This window comes from Lytechinus variegatus, chromosome 1 (assembly GCF_018143015.1).
Source record: "Lytechinus variegatus isolate NC3 chromosome 1, Lvar_3.0, whole genome shotgun sequence".
Classification (NCBI taxonomy): domain Eukaryota; kingdom Metazoa; phylum Echinodermata; class Echinoidea; order Temnopleuroida; family Toxopneustidae; genus Lytechinus; species Lytechinus variegatus.
Window position 1 is genome coordinate 20939541 of NC_054740.1, and position 13634 is coordinate 20953174.

The 13634-nt window shown below is 34.4% G+C and overlaps 1 protein-coding gene across 18 annotated transcripts in view; it reads right to left on the reverse strand.

Moving 5' to 3' along the window:
* Positions 1 to 13634, reverse strand: part of LOC121408832 (rho GTPase-activating protein 26-like) — an 89370-nt gene that overhangs the window by 54646 nt on the left and 21090 nt on the right. For all 18 annotated transcript variants that reach the window (XM_041600634.1, XM_041600625.1, XM_041600616.1 and 15 more), the window contains exons 2-3: positions 6905 to 7000; positions 2050 to 2111 (exon numbers count right to left, since the gene is read on the reverse strand). In XM_041600634.1, coding sequence (XP_041456568.1) covers positions 2050 to 2111; positions 6905 to 7000 — 158 coding nt within the window. The remainder of the gene's footprint in view (positions 1 to 2049; positions 2112 to 6904; positions 7001 to 13634) is intronic.

Consider the following 13634-nt stretch of genomic DNA (forward strand, 5'->3'; position numbering starts at 1 on the left):
CATACCAAGCTGAGCTATAGGCAAGCCTATATAGGGATACTATTGTGACCGAAAAATTGCATTAAATTTGTGACAAATTGCATCCATTGGTAAACAAAAATGAATATAATGACCTCACATTGGGTTTCCTGGCTTTATTACATTTTAAAGGTATTGTTTAACTTTGTGAGCAGCCGATTTAAAAAATTCTCAAACCAAGATGAAACATGTGTACTAGTGCATGTACTAGAACTAATAAACCCTGAAAACTACCATTACTGAGAATAAAAAGCTAAAACTACAAGGCAAACCCCGATTTTGTAAATAGGCGTCTTATAGACACCTAAATAGTACACATAAGTGTATGGGATGAAATTAAGATGGTGTTTCCGGTCACTTTATATTTCAATTTTTGAAGCACTAAATAATTATTTTCGAACGCAATTTTTTCCGGGCTTCATTTTTGTAACATATCCTAGACACAGGTGACACGTGTGACCTTCTAGCTCAGATTTTTTAAAAGTCAAACCAATGTTAACCAATCACTTTAATATAAAAAATGATACATATTGTTGCAAACACTCAATTTCATATAATTTTGAATATCTAGCACTCTCTAGATTGTGAGTTTGTTTTACGACATGTATTCCTCCCTTTCTTCTATGGTAAGCCCTTGTACAATGGTTTTTAAGGACACTATTTTCTTTCATTATCTTTTAATATCTGTATATAATTTGATGCAGATATATTCTAAGCTAACATGCTAATCCTGATTTCTGTTTGTTTTTTATTTTGTATACATGATACTGGGGAAGTATATGAAACCTATACATATGCTCTCCTTTTCATTCTATCATTTTAGACTTGTTTTGCAATGTCAGGGATGAATGAATATGACCTCAGTATTAATTGATTTACATTGGTCAATACTCATTTCAAGAATAGACACTGGTACCAATCCATACAAGAGGTATAAAGCATAGATGGTTCAATGAACTCCAGAATGTACACACAAGGCTGTGGTTTGTCTCACCATTACATCATAGTTTGGCATGGATAGTCGAAGATTGATTTGAGAGAGAGAAGGGGGAAGGGTTTGCAGCGTAATGACCACAATAATCTTAGGATGTTTATTAAGGTACAAATGTTTATGTACATCTGTTGGTATACAGGAGGTCATCAACTCACAAGTACTTTAATTACAGGTTACACCTGGATCCTTAATTTAACTTCCACATGAAGATCAATGTTAAACCTATCTATGAATCTATGAATTAGTATTTGAAGACTTGGCTTATCTTGGCACTGATTAAAATATTACTTTTTATATTCAGGCTAAATATACAGTTGGTTACCACATCCTTTAATAGTGCTCTTTTATTGTACGTATACAACTGTATAAAGGACATTCTGTTTATACATTTCAGCAAGAGAGTAAAAATAAAACAAAAAAACCTCCTGAATTTGTGAGTTTACAGCAGGATTACCAAAGAAGTACAGTGTATTCCATCAACTAGAATTGGTTTTAAAACTGATTTCAAATTTTCAAGGTTGATTAACTCCTCCAGGATGAATCAAACAATATTCTGAATAAATATTCAACAATCAAGAAGGATTAAATCACAATTATTTTTTTCCATATAAAGGCGAAAATTTCACATAGCCTATCCGTTCACCAAAGAAGACCTTATTTTGGGTTCCAACCAAGAAATTTCTCTGAATAGCACATAGGCCTAAAATGCTGCTTGACTCTCAACAGTCCAGGACGTCACCTTTAATATGGGCGAAGCATTCACATCAGCCTCTGAAGGTTGTCTGAAGCGAAGAGGAAACATCTTCACACAACACACAACATGAATCCCTAATGGGTTTGAATTAATCTGAGATTTCCTTCTCTTACTCAATCTTTCTCTAGTAATTTTTGTCATTTTCAATGCTATAACCATCAAACTGTCAATATCTTTCTTCATGTAACACAGAGTAACACATGGATGTGCTCATTAATAATCATCAATGTCCAATTATACTGGCCTTACTATGCCTTAAATAGAAACATCTTGGTGTGCTTACCATTCGATCCCGCTCATCTTCAATCAAGGCAATAAGACGACCAAACTCCTTCAAGGATTGTGCTGTCATTTTAAAAGAAAAAGAAAATCAGGAAAAGGGGGTTAAAGCTAAATGAATGTAGTTCCAGTAAAACACTGATTTTGTGAGAAAGTCTGTAAAACCAAGGTTAAGTATTTCTATATCATCGTGGATCTATAGATCTGGTACAGTTACATAAACTGAACTTTGTGAAATCATAAAATCTAAGCTGAAATACGATCACACTGAAGATCGCCAACACAGATAGGGACACGTGGGACAGTGTATTTCATTATTGCTGGAATAAAGACCCGACGGATGTGCCCGAATCTGCGTTCATTTTGCTCATTTCTCAGCAATTACCGGTACACAATATCTTTCAGAATCCTTTGGCGCATATTTTCATTTATACAAACAGACACTTGGGTGGTCATTTTATTGGATTCTGTAAAAAGTCATTTTGAGATTGTTACCACAACTGGCATTTATCTTTAAGCTTTCATTACTAAAACATCTTTTAAAGTTATATTCTGAAGTGTATGCATATGATGTATATACTAAAAGAATTACATGCTCTTGGTGCGTAATTTGCAAGATCTGAAGACTTTATAATAACAAAATTCTGTTTCAGTTTCCATTTCTACATAAGATGGTAATTTTTTTATCCCATAAAAACAGAACTTAATGTGCAAACACCATCTTATAAAAAAATATCTATACACCAAAACATTCAATTATGACTTATTATTATATCTGATTTCTTAGGAAATAAAAAGTAGTGTTTCACTTTCAGGAAAACATGGATACTGGAGATTCCCTTGGCATTAGAAAATTGTAACTGGAGCAATTTAAACTACACACATGAAAACAACCATACAGTATGTACATGTAGCTGCCAGCATTGGATTTAATACATAGCCTTGGATGAGGAAAATGCATGATGTATCAGGAAATAACTCCTTAAAAAAATTGAAAATTTGAAACTTATCTATTTAACTGATGATATAGAATTTCCAGCAGCTATCCACCATTTTTTTCTTTTATTTTATTTCTTATTATTTTTTTTTCTTGGGGGGTGTGCTATAGGCCTATCTGTTCTATCTTTGATTAAGAAACAAATAAGCTTTAGAGTTTGTATGATATTGAATAATTCCCTATTGACTGACTAGATTTGGATTACCCCCTCCTCTAAAATAACACAATTAGATGTATGCAAACATTAGTGACAAATTGATTGATGGAGGCAATGAAATTCCCTACAGAACACTTGAAATGAATGAGTCATTGCCATCTATCTACATGCTCCTCTTGTTGCCGTTCTGTTACCACAACCTGATCACATACATGTACTTTGCATCGAGGTGCGCCATAGTGAATAACACATATGGAATAGGCCTATTTATAAAAGACTACAATACACTGACATCACATCTTCAATACTTTCTTTTCTTTCAATCTTTAAACTTGCCGGAAATGGATAGGGTATTTATATTGCGCACATATCAACCTTGTTAGGTGCTCAAGGCGCTCATTACCCGGCTAAGCTAGGCGTTCATAGCGCACACAGCTTTTTAAGGAATTACTTCCTACCGGTACCCATTTACCTCACCTGGGTTGAGTGCAGCACATTGTGGATCAGTTTCTTGTTGAAGGAAATTACGCCATGGCTGGGATTTGAAACCACGACCCTCTGTTTCAAAGTCCGAAGACTAATCCACTGGGCCACAATGCTCCAATTATTTGTTGAATTTCAAATAATCACATTTCCATTACCAAGGGATAAAGGTTTAATAATTTGATTTGATGCTTCTAAGCACTAAACCAAATTATTTGGGACAAAATTCAGTTATAAAATACAATCAAGAGAATAAAATACAATCAAGAGAGGAAAATACCAAGGTACCGGTTCCCTGAGAAGCTAAAAATCACTTTCTTAGTTTCTTCACATGTGAATGACTCTAAATAAATTCCACCTTTTCAACACAAATTCATTGAAATGAACCACTATAAGCTAATTATACTATTCCATGGCTGAGCCAGAATATGAAAACAACAATATTTTCATAAAATCTGAAAATTGCAATAAAAAATACCCAAAGGCATATTCAAATTCTCAGAATTACAATGAGAGTAGTGTTGACAAGGACAACATTCCTAAGGTATGATTAGTTTCATATCAACACAATGGCATCATTGAGGAAATTCTTTTTATAGACAAAATAAGGCTAAAATTTGACCCTAAAAGTCAAAATGTGGTATAGAAATAGTATAAATGTGTGAAAGGGGGAATGAAATAAATTATGATATGAAACAGGCAAATTAAAAAAAAGTAACTGTTAATTGTAGGGGGGGTAGTTCAGGCACTTGCTGGAATATGTTCAAACTCCAATACGATTTTAGTCTGGATTTATGCCAGAGTTTCCTTCATTTTTTGGGTATTTTTTTACTGTTTCATTTGAAATTACATGTAAAAAAATTAAATTCTCAAAAATAAAATCATAAAAACCATCCCTTCAGTAGGCCTATATCATTTAGTACTTCCCTGGCCCTGTAACACAAAGGTTTGTCATGGATATAAAATATGAAAGAATGCAACTGATTGGTTACTGGCAATTATTTTGAACAAAGTATGCATTCAACAATGATCTTGATTGGTCATCAATATTTAGTGATTGATCCCAAAATTTAGTGTTACAGAGCCCAGATTAATTACAGAGTTTCACCAGGAAGTACACTGTTACAGTACCTTTGCCAATGGAAATTTCAATTTATTTTCAATTTCATTTTCCCAACATAGCTTCCCTGTAAAATTATACATGTCATTGTATGGGTGGATCCATTAAACATTCCAACCCTAATCCTTTCATAATAGAATATCTGATCCAATTCAACTATGGGAAAGAGAACAACTTTTGTTCCAATGGGTAAAGTTGAATGCTTACTAGTTATCTGTGAAGTCAATGAATGAAATGAACACATGTATTTCAATGGCCCATTTAACATTAGAACACTCCTATTGGAACATTTTCACTAGGATTCATTAATTATGCAGAGATCTGATTTATGTTGTTCAATTGTTGAATCCACATGTCTATAGATGTTTATAGAAAAATAAATAAATCTAATAAGCATAAAAAATACTGAAGATTTCATTGAAATTGTAACATAAAAAATCAGAGGACCTTCTTGTTTTTCCATTTCTATTATGTCATAATTTTATCAAAATGCAAATGGCAAGGGCAATAATGCTGTGGGTCTACACTACATGTTTCAGTTTCCTTGTTCCATATAGGCCTACATGTACTTTTGAGGTAGGTTAGTTATTTCAGAGAAATATGCACAGTAGGCTTATGTATTGTTTACATTAAACTTTCTCATATTTGGGAAGTTGGATAAGAAAATTGGATATGAGCTCATCTCATATCATCATCATCTCAATTACATGCATCACTGGGCTTGATGTCTCTATAATGTGTATCCACTCTATCCAGGATAACTTGCCATCCCCCTAAAATTAAAAAATTTCTAGACTAAGACTCGAAGTGGTATTCCGATTCTGAAATCATAAACGATCACAGAAAACCTGAATCAATCAACCCGTCCATCAGTTGATAATTGGATTCCATTTGAAATGCCTCCACTCAGTCAGTTGAGGGAACAGGGGGTGCATCACAACGATTGATGTCCAACTAAAGTCATGCTTTGAACTTCGAGTGCCCGCATTGAACATATCATTTCAGCGATGATTGCATGGTACCACATGCCCCAAACCAATGCAGTGATGCGTTACATCGGGGTATTCCTCCAAGCTGTTCGTAAGATAACAGCAACTTCAAGAATGATTGGTGAATCTATCTGATATGCTACACCATTTTGTTGTATACCATTACCACAAGAAAGGATTTCCAATCATTCATAAAATCACTTGTAACTTACAAATAGCTTTATGAAATGGCCCCCAGTGATATCACTTGCAACTACTTATTGAAATACGATTATTAGTCAAACTGTTTGTGAAACACTCCCCTGATCTGTGGGTAGATAGGGAATACCAATTGAAATGTGATTGTAGTCACTACTGTTCTCATACATAAATCAACCTCTCTAATGGGCTACTATAAATAATCTCCCCAGAGATGTAATATGATATTCAAGCAATGGTTTATAAATGCATGGTATAGAGGATGGTAAAAACCTCAATGAAATTCTTCTACCTCACTCTGCCACACTATAACATAGGGCCTGCCATTCACACTCACACATCAAATACATTGATGTACTGGTAATATATAGTTTCTCTATAAAATGATTATTGAATTAATATTTTAACGGGTAAGCAATCAAAATGGTACAAGCACTGTCTGTAACAGGAAAGTACACGTATGGATGAAGACTACACAAAGGGAGAGAATACAGGAATCAATGCCAGGACTGTACTAGAATAGTACCAAGTCTTTTACAAAAGATTACTTTGTGCAATTTCATGTTCACGTAAGAAACTCTACATTTTTTTTAGGAAACCTTAATATTGATTTATGTAGGCCTAAATATGCCTGTACTTTCTTGAACATCAATTCAACTTTTGGTTTATTTTTGTGCATTTCCAATTTGTTTGCATTGAACATGTGTTTTTTAACCATTTTGAATTTGAACGAATGAAGAATTGAAAAAGTTGAAATAAGCACTAGACCACAATGCCCCACAGTCTTTAATAAACTAAGTAATCCTAACAACTATGCTACATGTAGAAAAGGTGGCTGGGCTTTGACAGGCAAACCTGCAGCAGAACCAACATCAGTAATAATTGATTGAATGTAAGAATAGATTAAATACTTACAGATATCAATTTCAGCATCTGTTTGTGAAGTACCTATGCATTCAAAGTTGAAGTTCAAAAGGGTTTCTGAGAAGGCTCGCTGTGCCTTGGACAGATCTGAAAGACAAAACAGGAAAGATATTTATTTAGTCTAGTTGAAAAAAAATATTCAAATTTATAGCAAATAGACACAAAATGTGTAAGTTTAAAGAGTGGCAACTCTAATCAATGAGAAGCAAAGACAGTTGAATAGAATTTTTTTTCTTTCACTGCATACATCATACTATACCATTGCATGATGAATAAGAATATTAGCTATTTGCATAGTACAACATCTCAAAAGAAAAGTCATTTCAATCTGGAAATGTTACAGTTCTTTGTACAGATATCCATCATAAAGTTAAATCATTACATCTATAAATAAATATCAAACACAATTTTCCAACAACAGACATGAAGATAATTAACAAATAAAATTAAAGAAAGAAATTACATATAGGAGGAAGAAAATCAATCCATTTGCTTGCATTTTCATTCTTAACCCACAGGATTTAAAGGGTTAATGGCCTCGAACTCTGAAAATATTATTCCACCGTCCTTTACCTTCCAAGTAGCAATATACGTCACTACTTGCCTCACACCATGGCGATATGAATGAAAATTGAATATTTTAAATGATAATTCTACTCTCCATCTATCTATCAAATCCCGTTACGAAGGTCTTGAAAGTCCATAAGGATTTACCTCAATTTCTAAAATTAGCTAAAGATGCAGAAGCAGTTATCCCTGAGAAAATTATTCCATCATTTTGATTTCTGATAACCCCAAATGATTGATGGTTGTTTTAAACCATTTAAAAAAGAAGTTATACAAGGGAGCATTTTGAATCACAGAATCAGTTTTGAAAGATGGTTGACTTCAAAAAATATTAGCATCATTGAATAATGGCAAAAATGAAATTATGAAAATGGAAAGTAAACACAGATGCATAACCATTTGCTCGAATACAACTATGTTATACACAAAACGTGTATAAAAGTGTAATTCTAGATTTGAAAAATGGTAATCTCATAATCCTTTAAAATTATTGAAGTGGCCTCCTTCTAGTTTGGACATACCTTGCCTATGCAATATGACCTAGAATTCCTGGGTCAAACTGCACTGTAAGCTCTACAGTGTACTTGTACATTGGCATGTCTTACAATCAGCTCTGATGAAAATCAATTCTGCAAAAATCATGTTTTGTTCTGTGGATGGGTGCCATTAAATGGTTCCATGATATACATGTATATATAGAAATTCCACACACTAAAATCAAATGACAAACTTCACCCAGGATTTAACACTATACCTAACCCTGAACCTAACCCTAAACATACATGTACATGTAAACCGTATTGCAATCTTAACCCTACATTGTACATCTTAGATAATATAAAACCTGGTTAAATAGTTGCAGGAACAATGTTGTGTCACTCAAAAATATGCTTTAAACTAAAGTATCCCAGACTTCTGGGACTCAGTTGTGTTTGAAGCTCCTTGATGTTACTATAAACCATCCTTTTAAAAAAATTGTAATTTGATTGATAATTCCAGTGAAAAATAAGGCTAATGACGTACATGTGAAACTAAACTAGAAAATGATTAGAATCAGGAACGCTGATCACAGTCAATCATCATTATAATGATGATTCAAGATTGACATGTGAAAAGACCCTTAAACTCCTATTCATCCAAGATTCACTTATCAATTCAAAGTCAGTGATTCTGTCAAGTGTCAACCCTTTTCTCTTAACAATGTTTAGATCCTGATGAATTCTTAAAAAACCATAGATTTTACAATAAATATATTTTTGAGTAAAGGAATGAAGACATGAACAGGTTACTCCAGACATCATTCATTGATAGAAATATATTACGAGAATACATGTACGAGTGCTACTGCTTATGCTCAGGATCAAGGCAAGTCCGGACTTGTTTCCAGTTGGATTACTCCCTCGCTTTAAATTTACATGATTTCCTTGAATCAAGCCTAACCAGAGGGTCCAAGCAATGTGTAAACATGACAGATATTAATTAAAAGCTTTGTAGAAGGGACAACAAATGTCATTCATGTTTATGCTGTATGGCAAACATGGTTAATAAAAACATACTGTGCATGGCTTTGTTCTTTTTAGTGGTTACTGGTTGGCCAGCCCACCATTACTCCTTGAAACATCCGTAAAATAAGAAGTGTTCCTACTTGTACACTGCCCTACATGTACAAATATATATATATGTATGTATATATTCCTGTTTACACATTTATAAAAGGTCATCACACTTTTCAGGGAAGGAATTGTACTTCAAGCCAATATACTGTAACTGAATCAATATGTCACACCTCCAGAAACACAGAACGGATGTATGTGGTATTCTTTCGTGACAATTACAATGTAAAGAATGCAGATGAAAAATCACGTCAACAACAGCTACATGTACATGTCAAGTATGATGTTCAATATTTATCCATCAATTCAATATACATGTACTGAGTTGTGGTTGGTAATAGTATCACTGTGTGATAATAACCCCCCTCACTCTACCTCTAAAACGCAAGTCACTTAAATAAAGATAATGATAATTTTGGATTAAGCAAAGGAAATAATTCCTTTTCAATAATTTTTGACTGAAGAGTTTTTGATTACATAATGGACAAGTGCTACTTTTAAACTGAAAAAGTAATTCCACTAGACACTCAACTTATATATTCCAGTTTCCAAAGCCACGGTTATAGTCGGGCAAGCGTTTTGAAGTAAAGACAAAAACTACTTGCCCGAATTGGGCAAGCAAAATTCTCAAAGTAGAATTACCAAAATTAGGGTCAATATGATATGCCAACCCTAAATTTGGTCAGTGGGCAAGATAAAATCACTTAGTAAAAAGAAATGCAAGAACAAGGTACATCGGTTCATGTCAAAAGATAGAAAAAAGGTCAATGGTTTCTAAAACCAAAATATTTTCTTTTGAAGAAGTGCCTTAACCACTAGACCTGTTCATCTGATGGTCAGTGGGATCGGGGTTGCCCTAGCCACTAAACCGTCTCTGTGGTCTAGTGGTTAAGGCACCGGCGTTCCATGCTGTGGGCCCGAGTTCGATTCCCAGCAGAGACATTTTTTCGGCATCACCAATTTTTCCAAAAGGGTAGGTAGCTCTGGGGAACCTTGATTTAAGCTACGCCTATCATTGTTCTCTTCATCCATTTCTTTCACATTATACAAGAGTTGCCTAAGCTGTTGTACATGTATAATTCCTCGCACATATATGTATTGCATGCACATGCATGATTGTATTTGAGATTGAATTCTTATTATGACTTCACTTCATCACTGTCATGAGATCAAAAACTAGTCTATGTGGACCTTTACTGTACTTGGCTGTGTATAATTATAATTGTTGTATACTGTCAGTTTCTTCTTTTCTTGAGGAAATATGGAAATGGATAACTCCCAGAGTGGGGTCTATTTTAGGGCCAGGGAGATGATAGGATGTGAAGACAGCATGAAATCTAATCTCCCTCTCAACCAATCTAGATTCTCTTATGATTACAAAACAATACAAGTTTGATCCACTGCCATTGACCTGTACTGACACTGACTCATACACAATGCCAATGGGTGATGATACTAAGATTTTTAAGATATTCACTCTCAAAATCAGTGGTCTACATTTGTCAACTTTTTTAGTTGGAAGTACATTTCAAAACACCTCTTTAAATGCCTTTCTAAAATATTTTAAAAGGGGCTGCATTAATCTGATAACCATGAAGTCATAAAACCAACCATGCGCCTGCTTGAACCAAGGAATACAGGTCAATTAGTTTTAGCTTTAATATTAAAAAAAACAATTATTGAGTGCTATTCAAGAGTTAAAATTTCAAATCACATATCTGGAATTGAGATAAAGTTCACAGAAAAGTAACCGCAAATACAAGTATTTTGTTCTTTCCGAGATAATCTATTGATCTCCTATCTATTTTCGGCTAACCAAACCTGAATGCCTATAGACAGTTCTATCACAAACATACCCTTTGTACTGGATGCATGCATGTTAGTTCAGACTATATATAGGCCTACAAATGTACATTAGCTGACATATACACGTACGATGATTCCTAGAATTGAGAAACAAAATTCCACTCAAGAAATCATCTTCAACGAAAAATAACTGGAATATTTGGGTGATCATTTGGGCCTACAATGTACTATTCATGCATTTCTGCATTCAGCGCAGGTGGCTCTCAGCAGTCAGCAGTCTTATAATTTTGCATATAGTTTAGGATTATAATAACCTTTCTCAATCACTGATCGTTCCTTCCATATTTCATATATCATTACCAGCACTATAAACTTTTTTTACATGACTAACCTTATGATGGCATGTAAACAGTCAAATATGAAAGTAAACAAGCGATCCATGGATAATGCTCTGAAATATCTCAAACTCTGGACTCTGTCACCCTGGTATACAAATTAATATAATCTAATCAACCTGGAACTTTCCATAATAGTCCCATATGTTTGCATATGTGATTGATAAGAAGTGTTCATCACATGAGTCATCATCTTGAATGCCATTTGAATGGAGGAGATAGCTATCTTTTGACTGGCTTCCCGGGAGTCAGTGTCCATCATTGTGAAACTAAATGTCTGATTGCATTTGAACCAGACATTGACATTCTAAAAGCCTGTCCAAACTGCCAATATTCATGAACCTCGCCAAACAGGCTGATCATATTTTCACAAAAACACATTCAATATAACCATTGATCATAATGCTTCTCCATGGTGTGCCACTGACGTACATGTACCATTAAAATAAGCTTCACAATTAATGGTAAATAATAAACAGGATCAAGTCCAGCAATTACAGTAGGTGCCTGTCCTTGTTGGCCTACTAAGGTTTTGAGCTACAATAGGATGTGCTGCACCATCCCCAATTTGCTCAATCTCAAGATTTTAGCCCGATTGGCCCCCTTCGTGATTAATCTCGAGATTCAAGAAACCCCGCCTCCACCATCGCAAGAAGAGCGAGGCATTGATGCATTATGGTCTGACGCCGTGAATAAAAAATCCCGAGTGCATCTGCACCTACGAATTAGCGCGATAATTTGTAAAATAGCATGCTATTTTGCAAATAATCCCAAGTTGACTTGGGATTGCAACCTCGAGATTAATCCTACGAATGAGCGTGATAATTGCGTCTCCATTGCATATAATCTCTAGATTGTTCAGATCGGGATAATTTGCCGGATCAGAAATAGCGCGCTAATTTGAAAGCTCGAGATGGTGCAGACGGCCCTAGTATTATGCCCTAGACCTTATCTCACAAACTTGCAGTTAATGTTACATCAAATCAAATTCAGAGTACTCCAAGCCTGATATTTTCTCAAGAGTGCACAGATTTTTTTTCCATTTTACCAAAAAAAAATTGTCAATGTGAATATTCTCATCATGAATCAGGTGATTCATGTTTGCGTAAATATGGAAATTGAAAAGCAAGTTGGATCACTGTTACATTCTAAATATCAAGAATATAGGGATTTCTTGTGTCATGTTTATAACGAAAGATGTCATGATTGAATTGATCAGTATTTTGTAGTGTAAGGTATAAAGCTTTGAAGAAAATATAGAATCTATAGGTGCATATGAAAACCAAGTTTACACACTTTTTATTACTTGAATGTGGAATACTGAAATTGTCAAGTGAACATGAATTGTCCAGTGAATGTTCTTCAGAAAAACAAGTTTAATACTAAACATGAAAACATGAAACTGACATTTTCCATGAAAATAAGACCATAATTCCTTGACACATCTTGTAAAGTATCTCACAAATATCTTTATTTTATTGAGTATTTCCATTGATCAGTACAGAGAAATGGATTATAAAGATATTTAATATCTGGCATTCAAAATACAGTAGACAACTAGACATACTGTACAAGTATAACAGAACTGACAGAAGAAAATCAAAGTAATAATAACATTAGCAAAAAAAAATAAGGGTACAGAACTATTAAAAGGGAAGAGCCAACATTAACTTTTAACCATTATTTCAGGCATATGTTATTCCCTCACTGTACACGTATGTACAAGAATAAGAGGTGATAACATATGCTCTGGCTTCATTAAAACTAATGGCTACAATATATACAACACTATCAGCCGAATATAGAACAGTGGAGAGACATAGAAGGCCATAAAGATATCCTACAAACACTTTCACCAAATGTCCATTGACCAGAGCGGATAAATATAGCGCAAATGATGGCAGGATGTGATTGAACGTTTCCTATTTTTGGCTCTGCTTGGCAAACACATTGGATGGCAGTCAAAACTGTGGTTATACACAGCTGTTTATACAGGTATAGCAAGCACAGTGCCACCAAGTATAGACTAGTCGCCAAGTCGCCATCATCATATTCTCCATCTTACTACGATGTGTATGTCTGTGTGTATGGTGCGCAGGCAGCGGCCGAAAGCTTGGAGATGAGTTAAAATTAGCAGAAACAGGTGTAACCGTATCGATCAGTAAATTCATTAGGTGATGCCAGACAGTCTATTTGGGCAAGAATATTGGATATGGTGATCAAGGTGATTTTCAAAAAAGGAACAATCATACAGAAAATAAAGTAAATTTATAATGCAGTAAGTTAACATCTTCTGTAGATCACTTTACTCCTTACTATCAAGTGTAATCCAATATAAAC